This window comes from Epinephelus moara, chromosome 14 (genome assembly GCF_006386435.1).
Source record: "Epinephelus moara isolate mb chromosome 14, YSFRI_EMoa_1.0, whole genome shotgun sequence".
Classification (NCBI taxonomy): Eukaryota; Metazoa; Chordata; class Actinopteri; order Perciformes; family Serranidae; genus Epinephelus; species Epinephelus moara.
Genome location: NC_065519.1, coordinates 18,525,301 through 18,546,047, shown reverse-complemented (window position 1 = coordinate 18,546,047; position 20,747 = coordinate 18,525,301). Strand labels below are relative to the sequence as shown.

The 20,747-nt window shown below is 40.5% G+C and overlaps 2 protein-coding genes across 7 annotated transcripts in view; one reads left to right on the top strand and one right to left on the bottom strand.

Annotated features, from left to right (window-relative positions):
- Positions 1-303: 303 nt before the first annotated feature.
- Positions 304-11,280, top strand: LOC126400401 (snake venom 5'-nucleotidase-like). Its single transcript, XM_050061038.1, has 9 exons — positions 304-668; positions 833-1,055; positions 1,260-1,448; positions 1,687-1,884; positions 5,201-5,355; positions 6,969-7,077; positions 7,171-7,320; positions 8,791-8,991; positions 11,075-11,280. Exons 1-9 carry the CDS (start codon positions 324-326, stop codon positions 11,230-11,232), a joined length of 1,728 nt encoding a protein of 575 aa, XP_049916995.1. The 5' UTR covers positions 304-323; the 3' UTR covers positions 11,233-11,280.
- Positions 11,207-20,747, bottom strand: part of LOC126400398 (sorting nexin-14-like) — a 25,732-nt gene continuing 16,191 nt past the window's right edge. For 2 of the 6 annotated variants that reach the window (XM_050061029.1, XM_050061031.1), the window contains 9 exons: positions 19,591-19,702; positions 19,366-19,406; positions 19,076-19,195; positions 18,193-18,316; positions 16,000-16,164; positions 15,811-15,906; positions 15,636-15,727; positions 14,930-14,986; positions 13,236-13,843 (listed from right to left, as the gene is read on the bottom strand). In XM_050061029.1, the coding sequence (XP_049916986.1) occupies positions 13,802-13,843; positions 14,930-14,986; positions 15,636-15,727; positions 15,811-15,906; positions 16,000-16,164; positions 18,193-18,316; positions 19,076-19,195; positions 19,366-19,406; positions 19,591-19,702 (849 nt within the window). In that variant the 3' untranslated portion in view covers positions 13,236-13,801. Of the gene's footprint in view, positions 11,346-13,232; positions 13,844-14,929; positions 14,987-15,635; positions 15,728-15,810; positions 15,907-15,999; positions 16,165-18,192; positions 18,317-19,075; positions 19,196-19,365; positions 19,407-19,590; positions 19,703-20,747 lie in introns of those variants that run through there. The other 4 variants (XR_007570968.1, XM_050061030.1, XM_050061032.1 and 1 more) reach the window with 4 other exon arrangements.

Sequence of the window (20,747 nt, the reverse complement as noted above, 5' to 3'; positions counted from 1 at the left end):
GTTTATCTTTTCTAGTTGGTAAGGATGAAGCAAAAATATTTTTAATCATTAATAAATAACCTATAAAGCAGTCGTAATTTCAGGAAGCCTTTTAAATATCCATTTTTACGCTCATTTCTTACAGCTTAGGCTATTAAAAACCCTTCATATCAAGTGTTCTAACTTTTCCTCCTCTCTTTTATTTAATTCTTATTCTCTAAAATATTGTGACCCGAGTATCTCCCCCTGTGCTATAACACATCCTACAACGGAGGACAAGCCCACGCCTTTTTTCATGTACTATACAATTTGGTCACTGGCGCGCTTTTACGCACAGCGACACGATGAGCGGCTGGACGTCTCCTCGCGCTCTCCTGACCTCCCTCTGCCTGTCTCTGCTTTTGCACTGCCCAGGCGCTGCGTCGACTTTCGAGGTAACGCTGCTGCACACCAACGACAACCATGCACGGATCGAGGAAACCAGCGAGGACTTGGGGAAGTGTCCAGACGGAGGTCCGTGCTTCGCCGGGGTCGCCAGGAGGTTCACCAAAGTGTCGGAGATCCGCAAAAAGGAGAAGAACGTGCTGTTTCTGGATGCTGGGGACCAGTTTCAGGGGACTGTCTGGTTCAACTACTATAAAGGTGCCGAGGCAGCATACTTCATGAATAAACTCGGCTATGACGCGATGGTAAATGCTTATAATTATGTTTTTATTGAAACCACACACCTGGGTGTTTGTTGGTGTTTTCCTATGAGAACCTGCTCTGATAGTAGAATTGTGGAGTTAGTTTTTTAATAGATAAACTCACTGGAGTTTGCTGTTGATACCAATCAGTGTGCTTTTGTTTAAAGGCTTTTGGAAACCATGAGTTTGACAATGGAGTGGAGGGTCTGATAAAGCCCTTTCTCCAAAATGTGAGTTGCGCTGTGGTGAGTGCCAACATAAAACCTGACCAGACTCTAGATGCAACCTTCGGCATCCACTACCAGCCCTACACACTCCTAGATGTTGGCTCAGAGAAAGTGGCTGTAGTCGGCTACACCACTGCAGAAACCCCCCTCTTATCCCAGCCAGGTATTTAATTAAAGTGTGTAATGTTGCATGCAGCAAATCATGTGTAAAGTGACTTAAAGCTTTTGTTATTTCTCCACATGGACTTGCCAAAACCTGCATTCAAAACACTCTCTGGAGCTTCAATATTTAGTGTGTCTCTTCTGTTTTCCCATGCACTGCAGACCTTTTACTTTCACTCTCATTGTTTTTTCCTTTGTCTGTTAGGCCCACACCTACAGTTTGAGGATGAGGTGCAGGCACTTCAGATTCAGGTCGATAAGCTGAAAACCCTGGGTTATAATAAGATCATCGCCCTGGGCCACTCTGGCTTTGACGTAGATCAAGATATTGCCAAGCGTGTGAGAGGAGTCGACGTTGTTATCGGAGGACACACCAACACTTTCCTCTACACTGGTATTTTTATCCTGTTGTCTCACATTCAGGTTCAATAATGTTTACAAAAGATCAGCTCTCTTGTATCATCATCATTTTAACAGGAAGTCTTTTTTTTGGCATTCCTACTATGCTCAGATAAGTAAACTGTGCTCTGTAGATGCGAGACATGAGTTCAAAACCGCATGAAAAAAAAGCATGGTTTTACTGCCACTGTAACAGGAAGTGAGAAACGGTGCACTGCAAACTTTCTCTACAGGAAAACCACCATCCACTGAAGTACCTGCAGGTCCATACCCTTTTATGGTGAGGTCTAACGATGGGAGAGATGTGCCGGTGGTCCAGGCCTTTGCCTTTGGGAAGTACCTGGGATACTTGAAAGTTACCTTTGACGAGGCCGGGAATGTGGTGAAGGCTGTTGGGAACCCCATCCTGATGGACAGCAGCATACCTCAAGGTAAATGACAGCCTAACAGCCCCTGTTTGTCTTTACAGTTGTTGTTAGTCATGCGTTTAGTCATGTGTTTGCATGAGTGAATAAGTGTGTGTGTGTGTGTGTAAATCCGTCTAGCCACAGCTAATCTTGCAAACTACTGGACCAATCAGCCTCATATTTTGCATGCACACGTATAACTGTATGCTCAAGTATCTTCTGTGGTTGTGGTGATTCACAGTTGTTTAAACACCTTTTTTATACCATCATTAACTGATGACTCCTCAGTCCTCTTAACCAGCCAATAGGAAATCATCTCAGCTAAAAACAGCAAGCCTAACCTAGTCTGAGTGGGAAGAAGTTCACTGCATAGATCAGCCTCTCATTGGGTGGGACGAGCCACTGCTGAAGTCCCGCCCTACCACCTCCGGTTGTCATAGTCGACAAACGTCCTTTACTAACTTTTGCAGTGTTTGATCTTGCAGGGATGTAGCCATTTTTCTGCCATGGTTCGCGTCCTGTAGGTGATATTTTTGTGGGCGCGTTACACCAAAACCTGTTTCCCAGTTTCCCTGTTTACCCAGAATAATTGTGATTGGTTGAAAGAAATAAAAAAAGCCGGGTCGTTTTTTTCTCCAATCTTAAAGTAAGAGTCGGCGCAGCCAGACCTTTCTTTTCTTGAGAAAGGTCTGGTGAGCGAGACTAAGCGTAACCTAGTGTATTGAAGGCCACATGTTCGCCTTCGTCTACCCAAAATTAGGCATGATATGAGATGACGAACGCCCCGACCACACAGAAAATATTTTATCAGCTGGAGGCAGTTTTTCATAATTTTTTTTTAAAGAGAATGAAGCTATTCATTCGCTGTTTTTCCGTTGCGACACGCCTTGCATTTCTGCGCTCTAGGCATCTGGTGTTTTTGGCGAAGCGCTCTGAACTCCTCAATCTGAAAAAACTTCAACTCAGAGCAGAAACGTGCCTCACGTCATCTCTCAAAAAAAGGTAGATTGATTACACGGCAAGGTTAGGGTAGGAAGGTCATGGGGAACAAGCATTTTTTTTACTGGTTGCATTCAAATTTAAAAAAAAAAAAGGCAGCGCAGTGCACCTCGCGTTTGCAACCTGCAAAATGCTTTCAGTGTGATCAGGGCCCAAGTCCTATTTTTGTTATCTTTGCTGCCATTTTGACTGTAAGGGAGCCAGGAGGGACAATTCCACCGGGCCTAGCTTTAGAGGTCTTATACCGTCCACTGCACGGCGTCAAACCACACCGGGAGTGTTTCAGAAGCAGATGATTTTGACTTGCAGATTTTGATGTTTTGGTCATTTTTCTTTGATATTTATGCCTCATTAGTAAGCAAGTAGGCAGTTAATGGTTTCTATTAACTGGCTGTGTTTTAGTTATTGAAAATACATTCATCCTCATTATCATATTTACATTTCACATACAGTGCCGATAACCAGGAAACCTTGATCTGCTCTGTGGCTTCGTCATGAATATACGAGGCGTGTATTTTTATCACCTTCTGAAATGTGCTGCAGTGCGTCTACTGAAATTACAAGAATCTGAGATCTGCATTCTGCTGAGTGTACTTTTCTAGTTTCAGTAGGGGTGGGAATCAAGAAATGATTCCAGCTGAAAACTGGTTCCAGATTGTCCCATTCATTGGAATTATTTGCCTCTAGGTTTATTAATTCTTTTGATCAATGCTAGCAAGTTTCCTTAGTAGATGCAGCAGGCTTCTTTGGCAGATGCACATTGTTAAACAATGACGTTTCACTCATGTGTAACTCATGGGAGGAAGAAACGGTCCAAAATGTGGCTTCATTTCTCAATGAAAGATGTCAACAGTGCTGCTTGTAATCTGTAAAATGATAATTTCAAGTGAGAGTGGAAACACCAGCTGTATACTGAAACATCTTATCAACATGGACTTAAATTCCAGGGATGCCATGTATCTGACACTCAAGGCACGCGTGCCACAGCTCCCCAACAGAGCATGTCTGTTACCGAGGGTAAATATACTGTGATATGATATGATTTAGCCAGGCAGGCTTAGCAGGATTTTCTTTTTTTTTGTTGACTAAAAAAACAGCTAAAGAGTGAAGCTTCTGCACACCTGAGTCACATTTTCGACAGGCATGGGCTGGCTTGTCGTGGCGTGGGTTGGCTTGGCTTTGGCCATCAGCCATCATTACAACAGGGCTACCTTCTTGAAGGTGTGTCTTAAACTCATGACGGCTTGTCTTGAGTGATGACATTTGAAAGCAGAGTGCTGATCCACGGCTCAAGTCCCCTGTTATTTTTGCTGCATGTGTTTTTCCATCACACAGCAGGGCAGGTAAAAGAAGTTTACCTGTTGGAGGTGAGCTGTGTGCAGAGTAAGAGCCTGTTGTCTGCAGCTGTTCATCAACATCTCACTGTGGCTGTTTCTGCTTTTACTTTCCACCCGGCCGAATTATTACACTTGTCTTTATTAAAGAAAAGACGCTAACAAAGTTCTGCTAATTCAGTAATAACACAATTAATTTCCTATAGATTCTTTACAATATAAGTCCCCCGTTATTTTGTATAAACTTTTATTGTGAAGCACCAAAATAAGGAAATGTTGAGGTTTCGAGCAGAAACTTCACACAACTCCTAATACGGCTGATAGCGAACATGAAACAGTAAAATAAAGCAGGTATCTAAAAACAGGCCACAGAAGACCAAACCACAGAGATTCAGTTAGAAGCTACACAAGTACTGAGAGCTGAACACACAACCTTTTAAAAGCACCTTTCTCTCTTGCGTATGCAAGCTTTATATGGCCTTATTTCTAGCCTGTTTCTACACTGTGTTCAGACTCAGAGTTAATAAAACAGTTGCGTTGATACAGAAAACCCGTGTAGGCCTACTTTTTTCCACACAGAAAACTGATCAGGAATCAAGTAGGGAATCTATAAATGATCATACTGATAACCAGAATCAATAATGGCACTGGGTTCACCAAAATTGTATAATTTCCCATCCCTGTATTTCACTGGATAAAAGGTTGGAACAATTAATTAAACCAAATAGGATTTCAGCATGTTAAAAAAAACTTTGTGACATTGAAGTGACTTGAATCAACATGCCTCTCTGTGTGAGCATGAATCAATAATCAGTGTACATCTTGGAATAATTTTAGTAATAGCTTTGGTGTTTACACAACTGTTGAAACAAAAGCTTGGACTACTACTCGGAGATGATTCATCTAAATGCATCTAGATTACTTCTGATTATGTTCTGTAAGAGTTTAATGGAAACATAATCTATTTTCCTTTTTCAAGGGTTCAAGCTTTATGTGTTTTGTGACAGACCCAGACATCCTTGCTGACATTGAGGAGTGGAAGAAAGGTTTGGCTCAGTACTCCTCGGAGTATGTCGGACAGACCTTAGTCTACCTCAACGGGACGTTTGAAGAGTGCCGATTTCGGGAGTGTAACCTCGGAAACCTGATCTGTGATGCTGTGGTAATTATACGGATTATTATTCAGGCAACCATATTTGCCATAGTTTTCATATTTGCTGACACTGTCACTATATTCAGAAAGTTGGTCCAGCTGGTGGGTAGACTCACAAGTCAGTCTTTAGACGCTTTGCTTAACTAAAGACTGATGTCTTTCTCCCAGATTTTGTGTTTAGATGGGCAGAGACAATTTCAGAGTTTAAAAAAACTCCCTACGTTGCAGAACCAATAGTAAATCCGCAGGGCGGTCCTTCGGTGGCCCGCTGAACTCCTAAGTCCTTCATTTTCACAATCTTGTGGACTGAGTTAAATCTCTCGGCATCCATTTTCAAGCTCTCTGTGTTTATTTCCTTGTGGATGAGAAAAGGGGGAGCACACATTTCCGGGAGGGCGTGTCCTTTTAAAAAAAATCACAAACTCTCATTTTACATCTAAACAGTACACTAAAACAGAAAAAAATCACAAACTCTCATTTTACATCTAAACAGTACACTAAAACAGAGGCTCCCAACTGGTCCAGCCATGGGGTCGAAATTTCTTCTTAGTCATTAGTTCAAGGTCCACAGAGTTGAATAAACTCAGCGTCATACTTGCATTTCTTCATGTCGTTGAGCTAGTTTGCTGTCTCTGTTAAGTAGCTGACTGTTAGTCACTCACTCTACAGCAGGAAACGGCACTACAAAATAAAAGCTCTGCGCCGGAAAGTCACTGTACTTTAACATAAAGTGTGTTTTCTACAAACTTGACACATTCACAAGTCACTTGCAGTCCATTCAGAATGGACCTGCAACCCATTTTTGGACCATGAGCCACCAGTTGGGAACCACTGCACTAAAATATGCTTCTGAAAACACCTGAGGTGACAAACAGGCAAAGCAGTGACAGAATCTTGAATCACACCTCATCAGAGCTGACTAGATTTACAGTTTGACCACAGTTCCCAAGCAGTGACCTGATTCACAGCTTTGAAGAATGAGATAGTAGTGTGCTCGAGGACCGTCTTTATCATATGATACTCAAGAAAAAAAGTAGGTGTGTTTGAGGAAAAGGATCAGCACATGGGAAGGAGAAATGAACTTCAGGCACTCATGCGTGGAGCAGGAACTGATGCACTTCGGTTTCGACCCTAAGGTCTTCGTCAGGGTGCAAAAGGGTGGACAGGAGTCAAACAAAGATTTTATAAGCCTGGCAGGGGGTGTCACCCAGTCTTGATTAATAAGTGAGCACAGGAGGAGGAGGAGGAGGAGGGACATGATTATGTTCACACACTATCTGTCTCATGTACTTCTACTAAATATAGAGAGTTTCAGGAAATAAGACAGTTGTTTTCATAAATGTTACCAGCTGTAGCTATAACCACTGAGACAAAACAGAAAAATATTCTCATTAAACCTTATTTTCCACAAACTGATCTCCAGCTTCATTGTGTCTATAACCTCAGATCATGCCCGTGCAGGTTAAGCATTGAATGCGATGTCATGGAATTAAAAGAGCTGCAGGGGTTTATAGGGCGCTGATAGTAAACACCACTTCAATCTTTTCAACCACAGGATTGTTAAGAGGTAGAGGTAGAGTCTGACTGCTATGTGACATGTTCTGTCCCTTTTGTGTTGCCAGATCTATCACAACATCAAGTATTCAAGTGAGCTTCAGTGGAATCACGTGGGGATATGTATGCTGAACAGTGGGACCATACGGTCAGCTATAAGCGAGCGCTACAGGAATGGTACTTATCTGAATGCTTCATTACAGAGGCCACTTTGCACTGGCTGCAGTTGTTTCTTTTTTAAAATGTACTAATATTTGCCCTTACTTTAAGGTACCATAACTATGGAGGAGATCCTCACCGTCTTACCGTTCGGAGAGACCTATGACTTGGTCCAGATAAAGGGATCGACAGTGAAAAAGGCATTTGAACATTCCGTTCACAGATATGGGAGCATGTCTGGAGAGTTTCTACAAGTCTCAGGTCAGTTTTCTGGCCTCTGTGCTCCTCCATCAACACCTGTTTCATCTTTTGGAATCATAGTAACTGGTCAGGTTTTGTATTGAAGGAATACTTTAACATGTTGGTAAATATGCGTACATGCTTTCTTGCCGAGAGTTGGATGAAAGGATCGATACCACTCTTGTGTCTTTACCAAAATATCACACTATTCCTTCAAAGGAATACTTCACAGCCCCGCTTATCCAACTTCCAAAAGCCTTTATACCATTGTGTGTGTGGGCAGGTCTGGGCTTATGATCTACTTGTCCCTATAGGTTTGATTTCTCGGGAACCCTAAGTGTTTTCCGTTCTGTCTGATTTCCGAGAACTGGAACTGCGCACGAACCTCGATTTATCAAAACAACTCCTTTATCGGAGTTTCCCTAGCATTCCGAATGTCACTTAACTCAAAAACAACTTCTTATAAGGATTCTTTCCTGTTGCGAAACCTAGCCTATCTGTTCCAACGGTCAGGTCACCCTGACCCCAAAATGATCTACTCCATTTGATTTCCCAGAGCTTGACAAGAGCTTCACTGCCCTTTGTCCTCCACCTGCACTTCATCCTCTCATCGGACTAGTTTGTATTTAAGTCCTGGGCTGTGTTTGAAATCACTCACTACTCACTTTATGGTCCACTATATAGTGAGGTCACCATTTTGTAATGATGTCCGAATGTTTAGTGGGAATTATTATGCCCCATATAGTGGACTCAGAGTATCCCACAATGCACCGTGAAAAGTAGTGTACAACCGATGGTCACTCACCGAGCAATATATCCCATCATGCATTGCGCCAAAGGAACGGCTGGACGAGAGAAGAGAGAGCAGCTCGATTACAACCTGTTGTACATGTTTAACTTACTGTGACATGTTGAAGTTAGTTTTTCTTTGCCATGTAATAAACTGTCAGTTTAATATATAGGTCCCTGAAGAGATAAATAACAATGTTGGCGAGCCGGGCTGCTACAAGCTCTGACTTGTGCCGTAATGGCTTAATGCCTAATGTTATACAATAAACTCACAAGTCATTACATGACTGACTGGTAAAATAAACTTCGACACAACAACGTTTTAACAGAAAATTACTGGCATCAGTAGGACAGGCTGCAATCCTGAGAGAGGATACGTTTTAATCTTAGTTCAGTTTGATGTTGGAAAGGGGCTGTCTGTTTGGGAAGTACTGTGGATAAATGAGACTTGGATTATACTGTACGAGTTGTTTAAGAATTTGTACATGGATGTTTTGATATAGTTTGCTGTTGTTAAAAGCGGACCCCTATGACTTCAATTCATAGAGAATTTTCTGTTTTTTGGATTCTTCGTTCACCAGAGGCATTTCTTCACAAATTTAACGTCACACAGGTTGAACCATATACAAAAGGTAATTTGGAAGGTGAAGTATTCCTTTAAGCAAACATAATATTTCCTCATTTTCTCTCTGACATTTCCAGGTATTCACGTTCAGTACGACCTCTCCAAACCAGTGAACCAGCGTGCAGTGTCCATTTCGATGCGCTGCACTAAGTGCCGTGTGCCCAAGTATGAACCATTAGATCTGGAGAAGCTGTACACTGTGGCCATGCCTTCGTACATGGTGGGTGGAGGTGATGGCTTTAACATGATCAAGGACGAGTTACTGAAGCATAACACAGGTGGGCAGCAGTGTAACTCAATAACTGTGTAGGAGATAAGATGAGCATGGTACATTTGTCAGTTAGTTTCATCATTTAATACTCGCAAGAAAAATCTATAAGAGGTGGCATTTACCGACAGCTCAGTCCAGGTCTCTGATGTCTCAAGGTCTTTCTTCCCCTACTTTTCCTTCCTGTTGGACTGCACCCTAAGTAAGCCCTGTCCTTTAATGTTTCTATATAATGGAGTAACATGTAGGGTGGTGCTCACTGGCAACTTTTGAATGTCTCTGAATGGACTCCCTTGAAGCATATTTGAAGCATGACACCAAGTTCAAACATCAGTGTGTCATATAAGATGTACAAGTTTTAGAGGCAGCATGAGTGCCAGATGTGAGTCTAGAATGAATTCTTCCCACTTTCAGTTGCCTGTGAAACATCTGGAGAACATGTGGAAAACTCCAGCAGCATTGAATGAACCCTGCCAGCTCTGTTTAACCTCTGATCTTTAATTGTTTTGCTGCAATAAGCCGCTTCGCAGCCTCAGATTTCTCAAACTTGGCACTTGATGTCGCATTCAAATGTCCATACGCAAAACAGTGGAAAAGTAAGGTTTCAAAAGCAGATTAGCAAGAGCAAACAGAAGAAAGACAGGAAGCTGCTTGACGCAGAAAATTTATGAAAGGCAGGATGTTGCTTTCGGAGAAGCGCCAAGCTTGAAACATGTTGCACCCAAGCAGTTTAAGCTCCAACCTATGGCTCAATTAATTATTTATTAATTTTACATGGCTCAACAGATTGTGATGACGACTTGATGGTTGGTGGGTCAGGCGACCTACCAATTTGCTCCTGACGGAAATGTCTAAACTGTTGAACGTTTTTCCCAATTTTTTAATTTGCTTTATGAGTAAATACTTGCAAAATGACGTCACCATTAGCCTTAGCTGTATTTGGGGTTTAAATCTATTAAGCAAACATTAGCATGCTAACACGCTAATCAAAGACAGTGGGTGTTTCTCAAAGTCAAGGAAGAATCCCTAAATGGCTGAATTTCAAGGATGCGACGTCACCAAATCCCGCGTCAGGACTGTTCCAATGTCAAGAATCCTTCAAATTCTACGAGGACCGAGTCCTTCTTTCAGAGAATTTTCAAGGATGCATGTGTGTATCCTCAGCGGGTATAAAGTACCCACAATTTTTTGCGCATGATTTGCTGGAAGTGAAGACGGGGCCTTTTCAATGATTTAGATAAATGTCATTTATTTGGATTAATATCTCCAGGAGTTTTTGTCATACAGCATAAAAATATATGGACAGAAACCTCATAATTTACGCTTTCCAATGTGTCCACTGCCAAATAATGAGATTTTTGAAATACTGTGATTTAGATAAAACATAAAAGTTTTTAAATGAATCATCTACAGCAGTGATGGAGAGCTAAGTGCCACAAAAGTTTCATTTAGCCTTCCTGTTTGTTTTTTTAAGTATAATCCAGAGATATATTCTCCCTAGAAGTCACGTGACTCTGAAAATACTGCTTATATTTGTTCGAATTGTACAACAACATCAGAGAGTGCCAAAATCATCACAGTACCCTGAAACCCCCTCAGTCTGCTGAGGGTTAATGATGCACACCTGGGGACACTCGTTAGCTTGTGCCAATGTGTGTTCACTGAATGCTAGGAAGCTCACTCGTCCTACCAAGGAAGGATCTTGACTTTGAGAAACACCAAGTGAGCATGGTACACACCTGCTTAACATTAGCATATCATTGTAGCATGTTAGCATTAGCTCAAAGCACTCTTGAAATTAATGCAAAGAAATAATGACTGCAGCTGTCCCATAAGCATGACTCTGCAGGGTGAAGTTTGTCCATTAGTGATCACATGCCTCATTTTAAAAGGTTCCCCTCTTGGTGAACTTATCCAAAGCAAATACATATTTTTAAAACTGCTGTGCAGCTGTCTCCCACAGATCTTACAACACTGTAAAAACACAGAACAGGTGGTTTTAAGCATGGGCAGCAAGGAGATACAGTTTTATAGGGAAAATATAAAATACCAATCAAACACTAACCAAGCTGTCATTTTCCCGCCTCTCGCAGGTGACATGGACATTGCTGTCTTCTCCAAATACATCTCAGACATGAAGCGTGTTTACCCCACAGTGGAAGGCCGGATCACGTTCAGGAACTCGGCTGTCTTCGCAGCCCACAGCCTCGGTTTGATGCTGATGGGTTTATGGCTGTCCCTGACCCTCTGATTGGCTTTGTACACTTTGAGAAACTGTGACAGACTGAAGGGCACTTTGGGCTGCCTGTGAATTCCTCTGGGACTTAGTTAACGGCCTTTCCGTCTCACTGCCTCCAAGGATAACTAGAAGACAACAGGATTGCAGGTTCAGTCTGAGAGTAGATTCAGTCAGTGATTTAAACAGCTGATTATAAGGACAAGGGGAGTTCTTTAAGAACATCTGTCACACGTGTAAAAGGATTAACTTCAGTATGAAAGTGGTAAATATGTATTGGATATTACTAACATTGTTGACTGTAACGTGAATGTATTTTTCATGTGTATCTGAAAGAACTGAAGTGTTATGAATGTCTGAGCCCAAAGACTGCAAGGCAGTGAGATAATGAACAGATAGAAAGCTGCCTGGCGGCGATATCACGCCCTCGCTCGTTTAATAGGAACACATGGAAACAAGCCAAAGTATTTATGCACCTGAATGTGCCTAGGTATTTTTTGACTTTCATTTGACACCACCTATTAAGATTTAAAAATGAGCAGCGTGATTGCTCATCAAATCTATTTTTTGTAAAGAATTATTGCTGTTTGAGTATGTTTAAGTTACAGAAGCAAATTTATTGTGACAGCAGATACATATGATCTGTAAATAAGAGTTTTTGTTTGTTCTCAAGACCGTGCACGAGCCTCTCCCCATCTTCACTAGTCGACAGGTTAATCTATACAGAAAAAACGCCTAGAGCTGATAGAATCAAATATTGTTGTTTAAAATCTGTCGAATACTTTTGTTTTTCTTATAACATCTGATTGCATATTTTGTTTACTCCAAAGTTACCTTTATGAAGCACTTTTGTCAACTTGTTAGAAAAAAATGAAAGTGGAAATATATTCTGTTTTTATATGTGAAGAAATAAAGCGCATCCTGACAGTAATAAATACAAACGAGTCTCGAATTTTATGTACAGTTGTAAAAGGTTTCTCTCCATTACTCATTTAATCTTAGGCCATTTACACCTGGTATGTACATGTGTCCCGGGTGATCGGGTCATAAGTGGACTCAGAAGTGGTCTTGGGTGGTTTGTGGCAACATTTTTTTCAGTAGTGTGCACGCTATGTGTCCTGGGCCACATTAAACTACTGCTTACTCAGCTGACGTCCTTGTTTATCTGACGTCCCACCGAATACTATGCTGACGGACCATCTCTGGAGCCAGAGCAAGAGAGACAGGGAGGCAAGAAGGGGCTGTTGATATGCTGCCTGCAGCCCTGCAATTAGATAAATGGTAAATGGTCCTGCATCTGAAGTGGGCTGGACCTAATCAGAGATTGTTATTTTAAGCCTGAAATGTATATGGATTAATCAGAAGATGCAATATTTAAGACGTGAGAAAAGGATTTACAGAACAGCCTCAGAATTGAGCTTCAGATTGTTTTTTATCACGAGTAATAGATGAAACATAGCTCCCCAGATGAGGATGTTCCTTTATCACAAGTACAGATGATGACTGCTCGTCTCAACCCTAAAAACAGCAACACATTTGGTGTTTGCAAACGGAAATGATTCATGTGTTTATTTGCATATAGAGCGCAGAACTGAGATCTGATCACAAGTGGTCACTCAAGACGCATGTGGTGTGAACAAACAGACATATAGCTGTCATCTTGTGATCGGATCACCCAAGACGCATGATAATACCAGTTGTAACAGATTATTAGTTGAAAAATAGCCATGTTTTTAAATTATTGGTTTAAAATAATATTAGTTTTTTGAATGTTTGAAATTACAATTTACAAAAAAAGTCCCTGTTATTTTTTATAAAACTTACTCAAGATACCAGACTTTAAGTAAAGTTTATGTGCTGACACTTAGATAAAAAAAATGGTCCCTTTACTATTGCTTGGATAGCTCAGCAACACGTAGCTACACACCGGCACCAGCACACCAACAGCTGCTGAGAGGAAGGGGCACATTTAAGCTTTCAATTTTAAAATGCAGATAAAAATGGAATGCTTTACATCATGAGGGCAGTTTGATTTGGAGGTCCACATTCTTCTTTTTCTTTTCAAAACTTAAAATCATTAACAATCAAATATTTTCACTGGACTTTTGGCTGCAGTCAAAATCGTAGTTTCCCATTTTGATTCTGTAAAACCAGCTCCACAGGGGCCACTTTTCAAGCCAGAGGTGTTAATGTGAGGTGATATGTTTATAGCAGTTCACATCTGTTGCAGCACCACAGTGAGCTCAACTGTATCAACGTGTGAAAAAGTAGAAACAAGTGATTCTTAAGTTTTACTACAATCGACTGCAGCTGTCGAACAGATGCACGATGCTGGCTTTTATAGTTAAGACTTATTACAAAAGGACCAGTGTCATTTATTTATATAATTTATTCTGCAGAGCAGACGACATACACAGCAGGAGAAGCTTTGTGTTTCCTCTTGTTGCTGTGGCATGTATCCAGGTCAGATACTGTACATGTAATCTTCATGTTTGCTTTCATACCGAGCTGGCAACAGTCTGTGCAGGTGTCTCGGCTTCATGCTGAGAAAGCATGTCAGTTCATGTCTATTAAAGTGTTCATTTTACATCCACGGCGCCATCACAGAGGTTTCCTTCTGTACCTGCTGAGGAAACAAAAACACAGCATGAGCACTTACACGGATCGTCTTTGTTATTAAATCGGTGTTTCATTATATACTGTATATACTCATCTCTTACATGTACAGATTATAGCCCAAATACATCCAAACAACATACATACACTGAACTATCTTACTGATAGCCCTCAAAAACTGCATTTTATCCCTTAAGTATCACAAAAGCACAGAGAAAATCAAATATTAAAGATCAGATTTCAGTCTATGGAATTAAAAACTCTTAAAGTTTCCTATGAGCTTGTTATTTCCTCCTCATTTATACAACAGTAAGACACCTTAAACATATAATTCATCATGTGTCTGGTTAAAAAAATCCATCTAACTACTCTGGCAAAAATATGCAGAAAACTTAACTTTTTTCCCCCATACTTTAAAAGATGATATCACTACAGCCAATCTTGGCTCTGTAATCATCTAAGAACTACAGATGGCTTTCCACTTACAAAACCCTGAAATGTTAAATTGAGATATCACAACATAACACCTTGTAAAAGATAATCATGGGCACACTTTAAAGAGTCCAGTAGCAGCGATTAAATGCAGTGAGTGCCATTCACTAAAATGGAGTTATAAAGAGTTAAGCATGATACAGCACCAACACTATCTACTTTTACTTATCTATCATTCATCAGACATGATCATACCCGTCTGAAAACACGCCTTCGGAGCTGCCATATTCAGTCTGATTTAATCGTGGCACACATATGGTGACTTGCACTGATGATGATTTTATACCTAATATTTATAATTACGATTTTTTTTTGTCTAGTCAATTAACTTTTATTGTATATTACTGAATTGTGTGATTTTATGATCTATGGATAAATTGCTGCTTGTTTTTTAACTGTGTCTTGTAAGGTGTCCTTGAGTGCTGGGAAAGGCACCTATAAGTAAAATGGATATTACTGTTATTATTATTATACGGTCATACGTAGGTTTCACTTGTTCATTAATACCAGGTGTAATAATGACCTTTACACATATGACACAGATAATACATTTTAAAAATGTGTCCAAATTTATCCAGAGTCCCAAAACCAAGCATCTGTTTACCTTGTTTAGCTCAGGGAAAAGCTCTTGAATGGCGATGTCCAGCAGCACATACGTCAGCTGAGGAAAGCAAAAAGCAGAGAGAGGAGGAAACGTTTTAATAGCAGCGATCTTTAAATTCAAACAGCAAACACATTTCGCCAAGACTCCAGTCTTCTAGGGCATGCAAATCTCCAAGCACAACCACTATGTCTGGTTATACTTCTAAAACAATTACCATAATGTCAAACCAAAGGAGTGGATATGGAGTCATCATATTTCTCCAATTAGCTGTTCTGTTATCAGTGAACTTGAGTTCTATCGACTGGATTTTAAGATGTATGGCATTTATACCGCCGAAGCCAAATGCCCTATCCTGCAAAGTTAACAAAAGTGAAAAATAATTTGTGTTTTCGCCCTGTGGTTCGGACCTACTCCAAAATTAAATTGAGCCAGTAGTTTTTCTGTAATCCTGCTCAAAAACAGAAAAACAAAAAGTCTGAAAACAAAACCTCCTTGGCGATGGCAGCAATACATAAATGCTGAGCTGAAGGAAAATTTGACACTGCAACGAACCTGCACAAAACACTCAAAAGATTTTAGATTGTGGTTACCATGTTATGGTGCTTACCAACACCCAGGTCCTGACAAGATAGAGTACATTTTCCAGCAGTGAATGTGTTCGACATTGCGTGTGTGTGTGTGTGTGTGTGTGTGTGTGTGTGGGGACCTGTTTGTTGAGCACTGGCTGTTGCAGTCCATCAAAGAGGAGACGTACGCCCTCATATTTGGCTTCTTCTCCGATACATTTCCCTAGAAAATCTAAGGAAAGGCAGCTCATGAAATGTCAGCAGTCCGTTGATCTACAAATTACGAAACACCAACTAAAAGAACCAAATGAATACCTGGGATGTAGGCCATCATCTCCTCAAACGTCTTCTTCGCCCTCCTCTGCTTGTCTTGAGCCGAACGGGGCACGCTGCTCTCACAGAAAACTGTGTCTAGAAGGGCAAAGATCATTTCACCTCATTAAATTAAAACGTTTAAAGGAATAGCTCCACATTCTGGGAGTCTCCTTTATTTCCCCTACATACCTCTGAGCAGGGTGATGAGCGAGACGAGCCGGTGCTCCTGGACCACCTGGTTCAGTTTGCATCGCAGGTAGTAATCTGTGTAGGCTTCCAACGTGTTCTTGAACAGGATCCTGCCACCCATTAGCAGGTGGTGAAGCCAGTCGGGGATGTGGAAGACAACTCGGCCTGACAACCATGAGGAGGACGAGAGAAAGAGGAAGAAAAAGAGTGCGTGGGTGAGTAATGGACTCGGTGTCAGTGGTCCAGCGATGTACTTGTCATGGTGGTGATTCATGAGGGAACACCAAACCCCTACTGTCAGTACAACTCTGCAGCAGTGCCTTGTTACTGTCTTTTTAAATATCTTTTATATTCTGTATTTTATTTACTTATTTTTTCCTTGTGTTAGAAGTTATTATTACGAGATTGAAACAGTTTGGAGACTATAAATTAACTGAAATTTTTCATATCAACAATAAAACCGCACCTTTCAAACATAATCCCAGTGCAGATGTCCCATAAAGTCAAAGGGGTTTGCTTTAGTTGCAGCTAGCTATTGTTACATAACACTGTGTGTGTGACATCTGCTTTTGTTTTTGCTGTAATGGTGTCTATCAGCTATATATATTGCCATACTAAATATGTTCAAGCTGCTCATTAACGATTAGTATGGAGTCCCTACAGTCCTGGAAGGTGATTTTTTTTTTTATCTTGTGCCCACAGGATATTTTATTATAAATTCATGTACGACTCTTACAACCTCAGATGCACACTGTGACCATTATAATAATAATAAATAATAATAATACACTTTATTTAATGACGCCTTTCATGGTACTCAAGGTCACATAAGATCAGTAATAAAACATATAATAAGCAACAAAGTACCAGCAATAAAAGATTAATGAAATCAACAATAAAACTTACAATGAGCAACACAGCAAAGGTCATCCAAAATTAAAAAACATATCTTTTTCTTTTACCTATAGTGCTGTTTATTTGTCTTTTCGGAAATCATGACTCAGTTACTCAAGATAATCCACAGACCTTGTTGTGAGCAGTTTCATATAGGATCTATTTTCTTTCTACTAAAACACAACCACCAACCTAATCATCATGCAGAAGGAAGTGTGCATCTACTTATAAACAAGAGGCTCGTGACAGGGCGAGATGTAAACGTTAATGTCAATTTCCTCGCAGGAGCTGCATTAAGCTGCTGCCTAGCAATGCAATGCCAATGAAATGCTCTATAAATTCATATACATCTATACCAATTTCATATGCACACAGCCTCCATAGTAATAATGAATAAAAATACATTTTATTTAATGTCACCGTTTTATAATAGAATACTCAAAGTCACCTTACATCTCATAAGATCAGTAATAAAACATACAATAAGCAACAAAGCACCAGTAATAAATCCTCAATGAAATCAACAATAAAACTTACACTGAGCAACAGAGCAAAGGTCAACAATAAGTTAAATTCAGTATAAATTAGATGCAGTTGTTGCAGTTAAAGTGAGTGAGCTCAGCTTTAAAAGTGCTGTATGAAACTCTGGAGAAAGACAGCTGGTTGTTGAGTCTCATTCTCAGATAGTCAAACACTAACTGAAGCACCAACCCCAAGCGTTATGATTTTCTTACAGCACGTTTTGGATTCTATAATGGTACAGGAGAAGGCCCTAGCACCTACTGTGCTGAGGTTGATGGCTGGTGGTGCTAATAGACCCACTGACGATGACGGCAGGGAACAGGACAGAGTGTAAATCTGAAGGAAGTCTATATAATGGTACAGAGCCCCTCCATTCTAGTAAGGTGATATTTTCTATTTTGTGTGCACACAATGATTAACGGCAGCACGGTGGTGCAGTGGTTAGCATTGTTGCCTCACAGCAAGAGGGTTCCTGGTTCAAACCCAGGGTGGGGGAGCCCTTTTGTGTGGAGTTTGCATGTTCTCCCAGTGTCAGCGTGGGTTTTCTCCAGGTACTCCAGATTCCTCCCACAGTCCAAAGACATGCAGGTTAATTAGTGACTCTAAATTGTCCCTAGGTGTGAATGTTGTGAATGGTTGTCTGTCTGTATGTGTCAGCCCTGTGATAGTCTGGTGACCTGTCCAGGGTGTACCATGATGTATAATATGTATAATAAAACCAATGTGATAAATAACAGGCTGTGATGATCAAACTCTGGGAGAGGAGAACTCACTTACCCACATACATTAGGTAGTCATACAGCCCTTCAACATTGATCATTTCCATGAAGTAGTTCTGATTGTGTCTCTTCTCAGTCATCTCCGATCGGTTGGCGTTGTTTTTGAAGAGCTCGTTGAAGAGCTAGGAGAGAGGGATTTACATTAGACTGAGGCCTATTTAAAACAAAAACACCACTCTTCTGTTTCAACAACCTTTTCTAATCTGAGTGACTGACAGAAAGGGGACTGTAGTGTAGGGGACATTTATGTTACACCCACCAGAAATTGCGCTCAAAGGGGTCAAGACTTATGAAACATTTTATGATCTCACCAACTCAGCCTCTGGCAAGTTTTCAAGTTTTCACATTGAACGTTCAAAGCCTCTTCTGGCCAAAAAAGGTGATACTATCACTGCATGTCAGGGCACATAACAATGTTTGCGAACTATTTCAAATAGATGGGTCAAAATTTGGCGACCCAGAAACTGCATGCATTGACATGATTTTTCCCCACACAGTGTAAATAGAACAGAAAACCAAGTGTGTTAAGCTCAAGTGGCAAGATGTCTGAAACAACCACTGGCTGTGATGTTGAAATGTCTCTCTGTACTTCTTTACAGTTGAGTCTTTTATTTTAAGAGACAGCTGGATGGCTGGAATGCATTTAATGACAACACAAAAACAACTCCCCACAGATGCAAACCATAACTTTGCTCTGAGAACTATTTCTAAAACATTAAACCTTAAAGCTCGGTTGGATTGTGGGTTTTTGGACCAGGAAGTGGTAACCAGCAACACTTCAGTGTAAACAACTACGACACAGAGAGGACTCCAACTGTTCTCATAGGATCACATGCCTTGGCTTACTCAACTTCTGGAGTTATATAATTTGATTCCCCAACCTTTTTGTCATTTTCCGAGGTGGGGCTCAGGATAGTGAGCTCAGGACGGCTGGGTTTGGGTTTGGGAGATTCACAGGAGTTGAAGAAGGACTGGATAAAGGGCTCCAGATGCTGCCCTTTCTAACAGAGAAGGCACAAAACAGAAAATGTATAAGTGACAATGACTGTATTATTTCTCTTACAGATGTATTTGTGATATCAAAAAGACAAAGACGAAACTGAGAGAAATAAACCAGACCACACACACACACACACACACACACACACATCACTAAGAAGGCATGTCTTACCTCCTTTATCAGTTTGCTGGGAACCGACTTAATGATTTTCCCTGTGAAACATAAACACTTTATCTCAGTGATGTATGGCTCTGTCACATTTTTGCCTCTGAAACACAAATATCTCTCCACGGCAGGCCAAGGTCAGGCTGTTCAAACATTTTCACAGTGTGTTTGACATGCTCTGCTGTTCAAACATGATCTGTCTCACTGGTCATTGTCACAGTCATACTGTACCCAGGTTTACGTCGGGTAACATCTTGTCCAGGAACTGGGACTCCATGCTGTGAGGAGACAGGAAGTCAGCGAGGAGCTGACTGTTGCTCAGCTCTGGATGCTGTAGAAGTCTCTGTATAGAAAACAAATGTAAATAGACTTTGTTCATAAATGATTAAAAAAAGGGGGAAAAAACTATTTTAATTTATTTATTACTTACTTATTTTTTAATATTGTTACCAATTATTTAATTTAATTTAATTTATTTGATCTTATCATCGTTGCTGCTATTACTATTGGACTGAGAAGACATTGATACTTTAATTTTCTTTTTTTTTTTTTTCCTGGAAAGTTACTTAAATTATTAGCAAGTTTTTAAAAAAAAACTAAATATACTCTGTTGTAAGTATTTTTTTTCTTTTGTGGAACAACAGAAAACCTTAAATTGTTGCTGTGGCTTTTAAATATATTAGACATTAAAGCAAACTGAGTAAAAGCAGAACAGCATATGACTCGGGTTGCCGTGTGGACACATTCAGTTACAGATGTTTTATTCCTTTTGGAAAGAAACAGACTAGTTTTTCAACAACCACACATGTGGTTTTGTATGTTTTATAGCCTACTGACAGAATTAAATTATTGCTGATCGTATTCCATGGAACATAACACATTTTTCAATTTATTTCCAACCTTCAAAGTGGGATTTCTGTCCCTTAATTTCAGCAGGCTGTAAAAATCAACATGCAAAAACTTCTGTCTGTCCGTCTCAACAATTATTGGATGTACTGTCATTAAATTTAGACATTCATGTCGCCCCTCAGGATGAGTTGTAATTACTTTGGCGCCAGGGCCACCATGGGGTCAAAACTTTTAATTTGAATTAATACTTTGGTTAATAACTAAATTTCTGCAAACTAATGACATTCCCATTAACCTCAGCTGTACTTTGGGTTTTGTGCTAATCAGCATGCTAATACTAGGGTTGGGAACAATTAACCGATACGACCGGATATCCGGTTTGACAAGCGAGAGATACGGCTGCGTCAGTAGCAGCCTCCTCAATCGATACGTTTCAGCCATGAATCCTTAGATGAATCGATTGTAGAGTCATGGATCGGGTATCGCAAGACTAGCAATCGGTTGACTGGCTTTAACAGTTTGCATCTCTAAAACAACGC

Coding starts and splice junctions, on each gene's coding strand:
- LOC126400401 (XM_050061038.1), top strand. CDS start 324: ATGAGCGGCTGGACGTCTCCTCGCGCTCTCCTGACCTCCCTCTGCCTG. Junction 1,885..5,200: donor GGACAGCAGCATACCTCAAG/GTAAATGACAGC, acceptor GTTTTGTGACAG/ACCCAGACATCCTTGCTGAC. Junction 8,992..11,074: donor GTTACTGAAGCATAACACAG/GTGGGCAGCAGT, acceptor CGCCTCTCGCAG/GTGACATGGACATTGCTGTC.